The 16000-nt window shown below is 34.9% G+C and overlaps 1 protein-coding gene across 2 annotated transcripts in view; it reads right to left on the bottom strand.

Moving 5' to 3' along the window:
* Positions 1 to 280: 280 nt before the first annotated feature.
* Positions 281 to 16000, bottom strand: part of Cfap36 (cilia and flagella associated protein 36) — a 36603-nt gene continuing 20883 nt past the window's right edge. Inside the window, exons 5-10 of one of the 2 annotated variants that reach the window (XM_076833169.2) lie at positions 12964 to 13051; positions 11121 to 11172; positions 8015 to 8117; positions 1466 to 1605; positions 969 to 1118; positions 281 to 438 (exon numbers count right to left, since the gene is read on the bottom strand). In XM_076833169.2, coding sequence (XP_076689284.2) covers positions 337 to 438; positions 969 to 1118; positions 1466 to 1605; positions 8015 to 8117; positions 11121 to 11172; positions 12964 to 13051 — 635 coding nt within the window. In that variant the 3' untranslated portion in view covers positions 281 to 336. The remainder of the gene's footprint in view (positions 439 to 968; positions 1119 to 1465; positions 1606 to 8014; positions 8118 to 11120; positions 11173 to 12963; positions 13052 to 16000) is intronic. The other variant, XM_076833170.2, reaches the window with a different exon arrangement.

The raw sequence follows: 16000 nt of genomic DNA, 5'->3' as shown, positions 1-16000 counted from the left end.
ACTCTTCCTTTCTAACACTTTGCTCTTTGGGCATTCTTCACAAACTCCAGGAAAACAGAGATCCCTTTAACCTACTTGTAGGTGTCCAAGTCAGAATGAATGAACGCACTATCAACTAGTTTCTATACCCTCTAAGAGAAAACATTACCCCAAAATTTGTATTAAATTAATTAGTACAAGTAGCTACCTTATGCACTGTCCTTCACTTCAAATGTTTACTATGATGAGCTTATATCTGCATTTAGAAAAGCAAGTATTTACTTAAAACTAACAGTCTTGGTTTAAGGATTAATAATTTATTTTAAGAAAATTTGGACTTCTGCTAATTTTTAATTATTACTTATTAATAACTTCTTCTTTAAGTTTCTCTGCAAGCAATCGCCTCTTTAGTAGTGTTTGTTTCTCCTCTGCTGTCATTTCTGGTTTCTCTGTCATTTCCTTAAAAAAAGAAAAAAGAAAAGAAAAGAAAGAAAAGAAAAAATTGGCTACAATATAAAATGGGTTCATTTGTATTTGTCTAAAATTCCCAACATATAGCCTCAAAAAAACAAAAGACTAAGGACTTTGGGGGGCGGGGGGTGGACAATAAAGTAGTTTCCTTAAATCTTTTTGTAAAAATCTCTTGAAGTCTCTTAGAGGTGGTGGCTCAGATATTGACAGGACATTTCAAACATTTCAGATGGCTTAGGTAAGACAGACCACTGACCCCTTATGAACTCAGAGCAAGGCAAGTTAAAAAAAAAAAAAAAAAGAAAAGAAAAGAAAAAAAGAAGCTGCTGTTATTTCTACCTCACAAAATCATCAAAACTCACTCTTCCTAGAAAAGATGTAGCCACTGTTGCACTAGCAGGGTGGTTAATATGAATGAATCTATAAGCAAAATTCATTAGAGACTCTTTTGCACATAATCTGATTTTGAGAATTCTACCTCTAGATATAAAATTTAAGCATACTAAGGCTAACCGTACCTCTACCTCCCCTGCAGGCTTTCCTTTTTGCTCCGGATTTTGGACCTGCTTAGTCCTTATATCCTTTCTCATGGACATCAACTTGTCTCTCTTCTGCTTGAGATAGTATTCTCGTTGCCGCAGCTCTTCTGTTCCAAGAGCTGACAAGTTCTGGGTCAAATAACAGAAAAAACTATATAAATTCACATCCACATAGTAAGTGGCAACAATACTTAATTAGATTCAATTAGAAGTTTGAGTTCAAGATCACAAGAAAAGTCTTATGTGTGGCTGTTTACATTGTTCCTAGTACTTTGTCGTTCAACACAAAATTGTTAAAAACTGATATAGTGGGGCTGGAGTAGTGGCTCAAGAGGAAGAACGCTTGCCTAGCATGTATGAGGCACATGTATGAGGTCTGATTCTCAGCACCATATATAAATAAATGAACAAAACAAAGGTCCATCCATGTCTTAAAAAAAATATTTTTTTAAAAAATTATGTAGTCTTTTACTTACTGCTATTGGTCCTTCAATGTTTGCATGTTCTAAGCCAGGAATCTTCAGGCTTTTTTGTGGGAGGGAGGAAGTTTCAGGCATCATTTCCACTTTTCTTGCCAAAGGTTGCACTGACGGATTAGCAAAATGCACTTTAACTTCTGGCAGCAATTAGACAATGATACCAGTTAGAAATATTAGAGAAATGTTAAGAACTAAGATAGAGTCACCAAAATGAGGTTACAATAATACTTGATTTTTCTTAAGCTCCTATTGATTTTTAGAGGTTTTTTGGGGAGGGGCGGGGGTAGCAGGAATTGAACACAGGGGCACTGGACCACTGACCCACATCCCTAGCCCTATTTTGTATTTTATTTAGAGACAGGGTCTCACTGTGTTGCTTAGCGCCTCGCTTTCGCTGAGGCTGGCTTTGAACTCCATCCTCCTGCCTTAGCTCCCAAGTCGCTAAGATTACAGGCATGCACCACTGCGCCCAGCCAAGCTCCTACTGTTTGTACAGTACTATAGCTACAAAAAGATAACCTTGTTTAAAAGATTAAAACCACTTTCTGATATAATAAAAGGGTGCTACATATCCAAATAAATAGTACACAAATTCTTCAATATGTAATTGGCTTCCAATTTTTTCTTATAGGTAAAATAAGTAACTGTACATTTATAGAAAATTACTATAGGGGCTGGGAGTTGTGGCTCAGTGATGGAGCACTTGCTTAGCAAGTGTGAGGCAATGGGTTCGATCCTCAGCACCACGTAAAAATCAATACATAAAATAAAGGTATTGTGTTCATCTACAACTTAAAAAAATTTTTAAAGAAAATTACTGTAAAGCTAAAGGATTTTTTACTTTACAACAGTAGCTACCAGTATTATCAATAACTTTGTAATTACATAGTGAAGATAACTATAAGCCTACAAATGCATTATGAAAAATGTAAAGATTCTAAAACAAGCAGAAACTGGAAGCACATTTAAGTACTTAATACTTTCAGGTATTTGCTGACTGTTCCAAGAGACATCATTAACATTCTAATTGCTCCTCTGAGTCTTCTTTTTTTCTTTTTCCTAAATTTGAACCATTTTTTATTATAAGATTAGGTAATGTTGCCAGGTGTGGTGGCACATGCCTATAAATCCCAGTGGCTCAGGAGGCTGAGGGCAGGAGGATTGCGAGTTCAAAGCCAGCCTCAGCAAAAAGCAAGACAGTAAGCAACTCAGTGAGACCCTGTCTGTAAATAAAAATACAAAATAGGGCTGGGGATGTGGCTCAGTGGGCAAGAGCCCCTAAGTTCAATCCCTGGTACCCCTCCCCCCCAAAAAAAAGATTAGGTAATGCTTTTCAAAGAAAGATAAAACATTTTCAGTCTAAGTACATGGGCTTCAAAACAAAGTAGAATGAGACAAGCAAAGATATTAAAACGATGCAAAGAACTAAAAACATGATGGAGAAACATGGTACCTATGTCTCTAAATGATTAATAATCTTGCCAATGTAGAAAACCAGAAAAGGAACTTTGTTTATGCAAGAAACTTGACAAAGGACCACAACCCTAGCATAGAGTGAGTAAAATGACTGCAGTGCCAGGGAGTTTGAAGTAAGAAAAGCTCTACAGGCCTTTGAATGGTAAAGTAAGTCTCCATGAAAGAGCTAACTATGACAGAAATTAATGAGTTTAAACAAGTTATTGATAATATGCAGATAGAGTTAAAAGTCTTTTTTACTAATGGTGATTAGCCATTAATAAAAAGAGGTAGACTTGGCCCCCAAATAAGGAACCACAGAGCTAGATAAGGGATGGTTCACTTTCTAACTCAGAAGCAGGGAATATATATGCATTTATATTCATTTCATGTACTTAGGGTAGACAGTTCTTGCCTTCAGTTTGTTAGTGATGAACATATTGTATAATCTCAATCAGAGAGGAAAGTACTTGAAGCCAAAATACTTAGCTTCTCTGATTTTTAAGAAAGGAGGATAAGAAAGCCTCAAGAAAAAACAATTCATCTCTGGCAACTCTGCATCATCTCTGGCAACTCTGCATCAGTTTGAGAACAGATACTATCTATTTCTAGCTGGAATAAAGGAAAAACATGAGAAGAGGAATAAGAAAGCAGGTCGCCTCCTTGCTGCTTCCAAATTTAGGTCTTTTTTTTTTTTTAGGTACTGGGGACTGAACTCAGGAGTGCTTTAACACTAAACTATATCCCAAGCCATTTTTATTTTGAGACAGGGTCTCACTAAGTTTCAGAGGCTAGCCTTGAACTTCTGATCCTCCCAAGTTCCTGGGATTATAGGAGTGCATCATTTGTGCCCAGCCAAAATTAGGTCTTCTTAATGGATTTCCATCACTTTACATGAACTGATTCCCTGATGTTTGCTATGCCCATTTGAAAATTATTTTTTTTGAAAATTAAAGTCATTACTTTTAAAAGCATCCACCATTTGCTCTGTGTCATTAATATGTATAACTGAGTAACATGTGGCTAGAGATAAAGTTTTTTATAGCTTCACTTACTTAGTCAGATAAGAAACTCCACAGAACAAATGTATTCAAATTATGTCAGGTGCAACCATTAAATAGTATTTATACTTAGGTCTGTATAAAAACAAATTTGGGTCAGCAAATTAAAACAAAGCGCAGACAATTTCTAAAAGGAGGAGTTTTTGAGGATATAATTCAAGTGAGGTTATTTCTACTTAATAAACTGCAGAATATGAAAAAAAGAAAAATGGTTAGATATGCTAGGAAGAAAGACAAAAAAAATAACTTTTATAATCTTGCTTGTTTCAAAGCCCCCTATTTGTTTTAAAAACTAAGATTATACTTCTTTAAAAATCAACGGGTACTCTGCCAGGTGAGGTGGTACATGCCAATAATCCCAGCTACTCAGGAGGCTGAGACAGGAGGATCACAAGTTTGAAACCAGCCTCAGCAACTTAATGAGACTCCATCTCAAAATAAAAAGAACTGAGGATGTAAAGCATCCCTTGATCAATTCCCAGTATCTTATGATGACGATGATGATGATGATAAAAAGAAGAAGAAAAGAACTCCTCTAAGAAAAAAGGAATAGAGAGGATCTCACTCAACTTGATAAAGAATATCTACAAAAAAAAAAAAAAAAAAAAAAAAAAGCCAGATGTGGTGGCACATGCCTGGAATCTTAGCTACCTGGGAAACAGCACGAGGGTCACTTGAGCCCAGGAATTTGAGACCAGTCTGGGCAACAGAGTGTGAAAACTCTTTAAGACCTTATATTATGTTTTTAGGATACAGGGTAAATATATACAAATTAATCACTTTTCATAATACCAGTAATAAACAACTAGAATTTAAATTAAAAACACATGCCCCTAAAACTAGACCCCAAATATGAAATGTTTAAATATAAAATCTAACAAAATGTGCAATACAATTTCAATACAAGGAAAAATCTTGTATGAAAGAAATTAAAGAATTAGTCTGAGCATGGAGACACAGGCCTATAATTCCAGTTACTTAGGAGGCTGAGGCAGGAGGATTGCAAATTTGAGGCCAGTCTAGGCATATTAATGAGACCCTGTCTCAAAATGAAAAGTAAAAATTGCTGGGGATACAGCTCAAAGGCAGAACACTCCTGAGTTCAATCCCTAGTAGCACCAAGGAGAAAAATATATATATATATCAAAACCAAAATAAATGGAGATATATTCCATGTTCATGACATGACAGGAAGTTTCTATAGTGTCAAGATGAGAGGTCTTCCTAACTTAAGCCACAGATTCAATGCAATTCTAATCAAATCCCAGCAAGTTATTTTTGTGGATATCAACAAACTGATTCTCAAGTTTATATGGAAAGACAATAGTCCCAGAATAGCCAACTTAAATTGAAAACCAAAGTCGGAGGACTGACACTCCTCAACTTCAATTCTTACTATAAACCTACAGTAATCAAAACAGTGTGGTATTGGTGGGGAAAACAAAATAAATAAATAGATCAGTAGAATTAAAAAAAAAGAGTCTAAAATAGATCTACATAAATATAGTTAGCTGATCTTTGATAAAGGAGCAAAGACGACACAAAGGAGAAAAGAGAGAATTGTCAACAAATAGTGCTGGAAAAAAATTAAACATCATATGAAAGAACAAAATCTAAAAACAGACTTTACAATCTTCACAAAGATTAACTCAAAATGGATCACAGACCTAAATTTAAAATGCAAAACTATAAAATTCCTAGAAGATAACAGAAGAGAAAACCTAAATGCCATGGGTATGGTGATGACTTTTTAGATAAAATACCAAAATCACAAAAGAAATAATTAACTGAACATCATTAAAAAACCTCTGCTCTGATTCCAGTGACTCAGGAGGTTGAGGCAAGAGAATCACAGGTTTGAAGCCAGCCTCAACAATTTAGCAAGATCTCAAGATCCTGTGTCAAACTAAAAATAAAAAGAACTGGGAATGTAGCTCAGTGGTAAAGTACACCTAGATTCAATCCCCAGTACTTGAAAAAGAAGAAAAAAAAAAAAAAAGGAGAAGGAGGAAACCCCAACTTCTGCTCTGTAAAAACAAAAAACAGTATGAAAAAAATGAGAGGACAAGGAACAGACCAGGAGAAAATATCTGTAAAAGGTATATCTGATAAAGGACTATTAAAGCACCCTTAAAAAAAACTTCAAAATATGAAAACCCTCAAAAAAATAATAGGCCAAATAACTTAACAGATACATCACCAAATATACAGATGAAAAATTAGCATGTGAAAAGATGCTCCATGGGGGACATGACTCAGTCATAGAGCATTTGCCTAGTGTTCAATCTCCAGCACCAACAAAAAAAAATAATAATAATAAGAGGGAAACAGAAAAAAAAAAAAAAAAAAAAAAGATGCTCCACATCACTTGTCATCAGGGAAATGCAAATAAATCAACAATGAGACACTATTATACACCTATTAGAATGGCCCAAATCTGGAACACTGACAACACCAAATACTGGTAAGGGAAACAGAGCAAATGAAACTCATTCTGCTTGTAGGAATGCAAAATGGTACAACCACTTTTGAAGAGAGTTGGATAGTTTCTTACAAAATTAAGAAACTACCCAACTCTCTCTTACCATGCAATTCAATCATGCTCCTTTGTATTTATCCAAAGGAACTGAAAACTTTCATTCACATAAGAAAACCTACACAGCCCTTTATAGCAGCTTTAGTCATAATTGCCAAAACCTGGAAGCAACTAAAATGGTCTTCTACCTGTGAATGAATAAACAAACTATGATACCTCTAGGCAATGGAATATTATTCAGTGATAGAAGGAAAAGAGCTATCAAACTATGAAAAGACATGGAGGAACTTTAAATGCATACTGCCAAGTGAAAAAAAGGCAATCTGGAAAGACTACACATACTGCATATTTTCAACTATGTGACATTCTAAAGAAGGCAAAATTATGGAAATAATAAAATGTCAGCAGTTACCAGGGGTCATAGGAGGAAAGAGAAATAAATAAGCAGAGCACAAAGGATTTTGAGAACAATGAAACTACTCTGTATGATACTGTGATGATAGAGATATGTCATTATACATTTATCAAAACTCATAGAACATATAATATCAAGAGTGAACCTGTATACCATGGACTTTGGGGAATAATGATGTGTCAGTGTATATTTTTCAACTGCAAAAAAGTATACTAAAAAAGTGAGGGATGTTGACAATAGAGAGGTTATACATGTGTTGGGCAGAAGCTGTATGAGAAATCTCTATACCCTCAGCTCAATTTTGCTGTGAACCAAAAACAATGCCAACAAAGAAAGTTTATTTAAAAACTTAAGTTGCTCTCTTGTTGCTCTCTTGATGTTAAAAAAAAAAAATGGGTAAACAAACTTATCTGAATTAAAGAAGTTTTTCTGAAATATAGAAGAGCATAAGGTTTAGAGTAAGATGACACAGATAAGACACAGTTTAACTAAGCTTTTTGCTTTTGCTCAGTGATCTGGGATAGGTCACTCAGAAATCAGAACATATCGAAAGTGGATCTGCCAAATATTTTACAAGGTCATAGACTAATGTGTTGTACACTGAATTTCATTATATTTGATTTCAAAGACACAATTTCTGAATAAACATCTGGAAAATTTGTTTTACCTCATTTTTTAGTTGTGCTTTAATTCATTATGAAGGTAATTTAATAGTATCTTCCAAGTTTGGCTTCTGCTTACAACACCATGTAATTGTAAACAAGAAAGAGAATAACAAACATTATGTGAACATATCTTGTATGCTGCAGCCATAGCACAAATGTTGGTGGCTCCCTCACAAAGAGTTTTGCTCACAGCTCTAGGTTCTAGACTTCACTTAGAAATATGGGGACTATATTTTCTTTTCAGCTGAGTATTTCTTACCTGTAACAACTAAATTCACAAACAACTTTAAATTTTGAAGCCATTCAATATTCCCTCTGAGGTTTTTGAGGGTAAATATATGAGAGTATAATATGCTTTATACAATGTTTACATATTCAGAGTATTAGAGAAAATTCAGTATAACTCAATCTTACCTGAGGGTGGGTGTTCAAAATGTTCACCATCCCCTTGGGAATTGCTCATTTTTGCAGCTTCACTAGTATGTACTGGGGGCTCTTCTGTTTTAGCCTCTAATAACTTCAGAATTCCAAAATCCAATTTAAAAAAACACATACACACACACACACAGTTTAGATTAACTTTTACTAATCCAAGAGAGTCTGTTTTCCAAAATTTTTAACATGTTATTAGCTCCTACTTTTTGAGGTAGGTAAACATTTTAATTTAAATCATACAGTGTTAATGATAACTAGTATGATTTGAATTTGAACTTAAAAAGAACTGAGTGGAAACCCAGTCTTCGCCCTTACTATTCATGTGACTCGCAGTAAAACACCAAAAAATATTGTAAAAGAAACAAAACCATTTAATTACAAAGTGATTTTCCATTATTTGTTTAAAATAGTCTATATGTCACTACTATGAAATACTTAAAGTAGCCACAGTTGGTTTACTTCTATTTCTAAAATGCAATAGTATATTTAAACCAAAGAGGGCTGGGGATGTGGCTCAAGTGGTAGCGCGCTTGCCTGGCATGCATGTGGCCCAGGTTCGATCCTCAGCACCACATACAAAAAAAGATGTTGTGTCCACTGAAAACTAAAAAATAAATATTAAAATTCTCTCAAAAAAAATTAAAAAATAAACCAAAGAAATTGTTTAATCATAGGAAAAAAGTAAACTAATATTAATTCATTTTTCTTTAAAAATCAAGAAAAATCCAACCTTATACAGCTTATTAGGCAATTCATGTATACCTAAATCATAAACCTCTATATGCTGGGCGATAGATACTTGGGGATTCATTATTATTACCATCTCTACTTTTTTGTGTTTGATAACTTCCATAATAAAAAGTCTCAAAAAAAATCACTGACCCCTAAGACATATTATCCAAGAAACATACTATGTTTTGCATAAAATCATAAGGTTATAATTACTATCTTCTAATAGTTATTTTGAACTGGTGTTGTTCTATATCTTTACATTTAAAAATCTTCATTAATACCTAAGAACTTCACTTCCCTTTACTAAAAAGAAATTTACTCAAATCCCAATGGCTTGGGAGGCTGAGACAGGAGGATCATGAGTTCAAAGCCAGCCTCATCAACTGAGAGGTGCTAAGCAACTCATTGAGACACCATCTCTAAATAAAAATGCAAAATAGGGCTAAAGATGTGGCTCAGTGGTCGAGTGCCTCTGAGTTTAATCCACAGTACCTTCCCCCCAAAAAGATAAATCTCTTTCTTCTGCTTTTCATTGGGTACTTAGAGTAAAATGGATTTTTTAAAGACAGTAAAATAATACAAGTATGCATCATGACTAAGATGAAAAAATGTGGAAAACGCCTGTAATCCCAGCAGCTTGAGGCAGGAGGATCAAAAGTTCAAAGCCAGCCTCAACAAAAGCAAGGTGCTAAGCAACTCGTGAGACCCTGTGTCTAAATAAAAAAATACAAAATAGGGCTGAGGACATGGCTCAGTGGTCTAGTACCCTGAGTTCAATCCCTGGTAAAAAGAGGAAAAATTGGAAAACAACTTTTTTTTTTTGGTACTAGGGATTGAACCCAGGAGCACTTCGTTACATCCCCAGCCCTATTTTTTTTATTTTTTTTATTTTGAAACAGGGTCTCGCTAAGTTACCTAGGGCCTCACTAAATTGCTGAAGCTGGTCTCAAACTTGGAATCCTCCTGCCTCAGACTCCCAAGTCACTGGGATTGCAGGTGCCTGACAAAGAAATAAAGAAAAATATTTAAGTGACTGAGAGATAGTTTATATTAGGTTTCCTTTTCCCCTCAAGTAGATTGTGAAAATATGAAAAGGGAAGCAGCCAGGAAAGAATAAATACTAGCTTCCCACACCTCTATCAGAGGAAAATATCCTTGGAAAGATTAGGCACTTTTTTTTGGGGGGGGGGGAATAAATGGTTGACCAAATTATTTAATGTACATTTCCTACAAACAATGACATTATTTCATATAACCACAATAAAGCCACCAAAATCAGGAAGTTACCATTGAAACGTAACTGTCTCATGCCAACACCCCATTCATATTTTGCTGGTTTTCTTGAGCGCTCTTTCCACCTAAGGGTTGGGGCAACAGACAGAGTCCCTAGTTGCATTGAGTTGTTAGGTATCCATAGTCTCCTATGAGCTGGAAGAGCTCCTCAATCTTCCTGTGACTTTTGTCACCCTTGATACTCTGAGACCTTCCACCAGCAGTTCTGTAGACTGCCCCTGGTTTGAGTGTGTAGTAGGTTCTTATGGTTAGATCCAGTTTATACCACTGGGTAAGAATGTCACAGGAGTGATGTGCCCTTTGCGAGACATCTATCAAGTAGCCTATGATCTCTGCTCATCCTTTTATCAACAGTGGTCATTGATTATCTGATTAAGGTGAGATTAGGCACTTTAAGGAAATGGTTCTTAAATGGAAGAACTGTATGCCACGAAATATGATACTGAATCATTCTGCTTCTCCATGATAATATTAAAGCCTGCAAGGGACCTTTGGTAGTAGCTGTATCTGCTGTTTCAACACACTAAAGCAGTCAAGAATGGAAAAGTAAAATATTTTTCTTAATCTTTTATTCAGAAAATTAAGGGAGATTTTTATAAGAACTCCCCAAAACATGAAATGTATTACAGTTTTTGAAGTTCATGATTTTGGTCTTTATTATGGAGTTTAAAAAATAGGTTGCTTGAAGATTTATAAAGTGAATAAAGTTATAAAGAGAGAATTACTTATTTTTGGTACTAGGGATTGAACCCAGGGCCTCACATATACTACGCATATGCTTTCCACCACTATGCTACACCCTGCCCCCAAAAATACTTTCTATATAAGAATGTATAAGGTTACACACTCTTGTAGGAAAGAAAGTATATACTTCATGCATGAAAAAGTATAAAACTTTAAATATAAATGCTTAGACTTGCCAAGAACCGGCAAGTTCAACAGACTTGAGGAACTGTGTAGTTCCATAGAAGCTTAAATGTTAACAGCAAAAACTATGTGCAAAATTAGTAAGAGATAACAGCAACTGAATATACTTCTGTTGTATTTATATGTTCTGCACCTTTTTTTTTCTCTTCCTTTCTTCCTCCTGGTCATATTCCTCTTTTGACTTTCTGAAATATACAAATATAAGGTTAAAAAAAAAGTAAACTTTGTTTTTTGGTCAAAAAACAGTGTTCAACTAAGCAACATGCTAACTGTGAGCAAGGCATTTTGGACACAGAGATGGAAAATAATCCTGCAAGGCTTTAAAGCTTACAATCAACTGAAGAGAAATAGAAAATATACTGCACAATAAAATTTAGTAACATAAAATACATGTTTACCATTTCTTTAAGAATTGTTAAGGGAAATCCTAAATCCAAATCTGAATAGCAAATTCCATTAATCAATACTTTGATTTTCTTTAGAGAGATTAATTATACCTCCCCATAAGAGCCATTTCTCCCCTCATTCTGTTTTTCTCAGTGGCATCTGAACTATCATAAAGCACTCCTGATGCCACTGTGCCAAAGCCTACCAATTTTTACAAACTGCTCACTGAGGCAGTCTGACTTACGAAAACAGCTGAGGGTAACATTTGTACATGTTCATAACTAACCTGTACCATAGTATATCCACCTCAAAAGCTTTTAGAAAATAAAGTCTAAAAGCACAATGGATCAGTTTTCAGATCACAAATCAACCAATGCAACCAATACAAGTCAAAACTTCACAGTACTATGTACCAAATACCCTGCTATCTTCAAATCTTTAAATTCAAAGCATTCTGTGCCATGGAAATTAAGATCTGGCAAGAAAGGGCCAGGTCAACCTAGACATCTGTTTTCCTCCCTACAACCACTCAAACCCACTGAAGTTAAGCACTAAATTGGGACACCTGTCATAGTTTCCACTAGGCCATCTAACCCAACGATCATCTGGTGCTCCACTCCACAGTTATGCAGATATCCTTCTCCTCTAATCTTAGTACATTCTCACAGTTAAAAATTAGATGCTACAATTTCCCCTCCCTTCCAAAACTTCCATAATGGTCAGGAGACCATAGAAATGCCCACTAAGCTTTCCTAGTTCTGCGTAGGCCCCTTTCGTGGGCTGTCTGTCTACCCTACATAAGGCATTTGGATGAAAAATCATATAACTACTAAGAAGAAGAGATCTACAAAATACTAATCTGGAATAAACACCTCCCGATGTTGTCCAGTCACCCTGTCAGCTATGCATCTGTGGAGTCTAGAAGATAAGTCTCCTACCATGTGACAACTTAACTACTGCTAATTCTAAGATCTAGAAGCCATGAAGAATTTAGCTTAACTCCCCACCTCACCAGGGTTCAGGCTGGGTATACTGCAACTTTTTTTTCCATTAGTGATTAATTATATGGTGAAAGTGAAGGGGAAAAAAAAAATAGACTCAGTTGGGCTAATGTGGCATGAGTCACCAGAAAATAATTCTTCCTATTAATTAAGAAATGTAAGGGGCTGGGAATGTGACTCAGAGGTAGAAGGCTTTCCTAGCGCTAGAATTCCTGGCTAAGAGAAAAATAAATATAATACGAGTTGAGCATTCCTAATATGAAAATTCAGAATTTTTTGTACAATACCCCAATGCTCAAAAAATTTTAGATTTTCAGATTAGGAATGCTCAGTCAGTAAGGCTTATGCAAATATTCCAAAATCTGAAAACATCTGACACCTGAAACACTTTTGATCCTAAACATTTTGGATGAGGGATAACTCACATAGTTATAAAATGATAAATTTGAAGGTCTTTAGTAGAAAATTTAGATATTTTACTAGTTTATAATATTTTCTGGATAAAAAGCACATACATATAATTATTACTGTTATTATCTTACTAATATTACTAATGATTCATTCCAAAATAATTATAAAGAAGTATACCTAAGAACTTCCCTCAGGATTTTCATCTCTTCCTGTTCAAGGTCACTGACCACATCAGAACCATCAGTCAAGCAGTCAGGTAACATACCTGTTCAAAATCAAACACCACATGGAATAATATCAACTCAGCTGAAAACACTTATTTTTGACTGTTCTAGTTCATCAGGTAAAATTAGTTTACAATTTATCACTTAATAAAATATTTCAAATTCTTATCTTTTAACTCTTTCTCATTTTAGAAAATAAGTCCCACCAAAAATAACCAAAATTTTATCTAGAAATATATCTCAGTAATTGTTTGTGTTGGCTATTAAAAATAACAAGCATCATCAGGACTGGAGATGTAGCTCTGCTGTAGACCACTTGGCTAGCATGCCATCTGTTCTGGACTTGATCCCCAATACCACACACACATATACAAAAGATATCTGGAAATAAACAATATAAGTTTCTGGCTTCTGGAATCATACAGTATCTGAGAATATACCACTGAAATCATTAAGCTAGGATTAATAATAAAAACATGCTCTTAAAGGTGACTCTTAAATTGAAAGAGCTTAAAAAAATATTATTTTGTTAAAACAGCATTTAGGCTGAGGATATAGCTCGCATGCACAAGGCCCTGGGGTTCAATTCCCCAGCACCACCACCACCAAAAAAAAAAAAAAGGCATTTAATACTCTTCATTCATTTATTATATGTTAACATTATATTATAGCATTTATTAAATGTTACTAAAAAAGAGTTCTGTTTACTATGTGCAATAGAAACATGGTGCTAAGCACTTTGTGGAGGTATTAAAAAGATGAATAATGCAATATCTGCCCTTGGAGCTTTTGTTCATATATTGATCTAATAACTATAAACCACAGCAATATCAACTTCAGCCCAAAGCAATAAAAAGTGATAGGATGTAATTTTGTAAATGTAGGTTTAATTTACTTTTTTACTTATATATTCCTGGTAAACAGGAAGAGTGGTAATAAGTGTTCTGCTTCTATCTCTAATAATTACTTTCTAAATTAGCAGAATGTCTCCTCCTTTTTTCCTTCTATTTCTTCATCCACGTATGACTATGGGATTTTGGATCTGCTCTAAAGTAAAGTAGCTTTATTATTTTAATCCCTTTGGTATTTAGATGCATTTTCAAAATTAAACAATTTATTTTGGGATAATTGCAGATTCACACACAGTTGTAAAAAAAAAAAAAAAAAAAAAAAAACAGAAAGATGCCATGTACTCTTGACCCAATTTTTCCCATTAGTAACATCTTGCAAAACTACATAGTACAATATCACAACCAGAATATTGACATCTATAAAACTTGCCAATCTTAAGTGCAATTTTGCTCAAAGGACATAAAATTATTCTTCTAATAATAATCTTTGTAAGGAAAATTAAAAGTACTAAGGGAGGAATAATGCAATGTACTTCAAAACCATCACAATAATGCTCTGGCATGCATTTTCTCCAAATTCTTAGATATGATACAACCAAAATCCAGACAGCCTTCAGAATTTTCTCACCACAAAGACAATTTTCAAATAGCCTGCAGTTTTCTAAGATACTAATCTCTAGATCTAAATTAAGCAATATTCTTAAATACAAGTATGAAAATTCTGTAGCAGAAACTAAGTATTAGTTTATGTTAAAATGTAGTCAAACTGTCCCACACTGTGGTCTGACACCAGCCATTACTCCATATTATCACCCTCATCTTCCCTCATAAATGTATACCACATTTTGTGTAGCCACCAGACAGCCAACTACTTAAGAGGCTGAGTCCCTCTCCCCTAACCCAGGAGTAATTTTTGATTGGTTGAAACCAACCATAATAGGTTCATTCACTATGCCAGAAAGGCAAGTGACCCCCAAGCCTGATCAATAGGGTTTGAGGAGAAAATTCTTAAAGGGCTTTCATGAAAGTGCTATCTTACTAACAAAAAGAAATTTACAGGAAGAACAGGAAGAAACATTCCTTTTCTTCAAGAGATTCTACTAAGCCTGCATTGGATATAATCAGAGTATAATCATGAGAGAAGATCCTGAGAATGGCAGAATATAAAGATAAAAAATGTCAGGGTCCTTGATAATATCACTAAGCCACCAAACGAACCAACCCTGGACCTGTCTTTCTTTTCTCCTTTCCTCTGGACTTGTTCTATGAGATGATAATTTCTAATTGTTTAGATCTTTTCATGGGGGTATTCTGTTGCTGGCAGTCAAGCTATAGGTATTTACTCCCTTTTTATTAAAATCTAAACAGTTTCCAGTTAAATTTCAATGTAGTGTCCAATGTCAAGTTCACTGTTTCTCTTATCAAAACTGATTGTCTCAAAACAAATTTTACTAACATAAAATAATTATCCCACAGGTCAGAATAAAGCATAGTCTCAGGAATATTAAGATGAAAAGATTTTATAGATCAAACCATAGTAAAAAGACAAAAAGAGACTATTTTCCAAACTTATTTACAGAAAAGTAACAACACTGTCTTATGCATTCTTCATGGTTAGGGTAGTATTATCTCCTACCCACGGACAACAGCTCTATTACCTGCTGTGGAAAGCATCTTGGGACTTTAGGGGATGGTTAAGATAATGGCTGGCTCTAAGGAATAGAGTCCACAAGCATCAGACAAATGAAAAGGAGAATCTTCAAGAGTTTGCAATAGAAGCACTATTGTTGCATGTTCTAGACACTTTAAAGAGTAAACAGTACAACTGAACTTTAGCTCTCATTTCTTCAGGAAACAATCAAAAGAATGGTCCTGCTGCCAAACTATGAAAGAGGTTATAGGCCATGACAAAGAATATCAGTAGCAATCTATCAAGCAAAGGAACACATAAAAATTAAGATAACGTTACCAGAGCCAGAAATCTGAAACAGAGATGAGAATCTGCTTTGAAAAGGAGATAGAATGGGGCTGGGATGTGGCTCAAGCAGTAGTACGCTCGCCTGGAATGCGTGTGGCCCGGGTTCGATCCTCAGCACCACATACAAAGATGTTGTGACCGCCAATAACTAAAAAATAAAT

Source organism: Callospermophilus lateralis, chromosome 14, assembly GCF_048772815.1.
Source record: "Callospermophilus lateralis isolate mCalLat2 chromosome 14, mCalLat2.hap1, whole genome shotgun sequence".
NCBI lineage: Eukaryota > Metazoa > Chordata > Mammalia > Rodentia > Sciuridae > Callospermophilus > Callospermophilus lateralis.
This window is presented reverse-complemented; position numbering and strand designations above follow the sequence as displayed.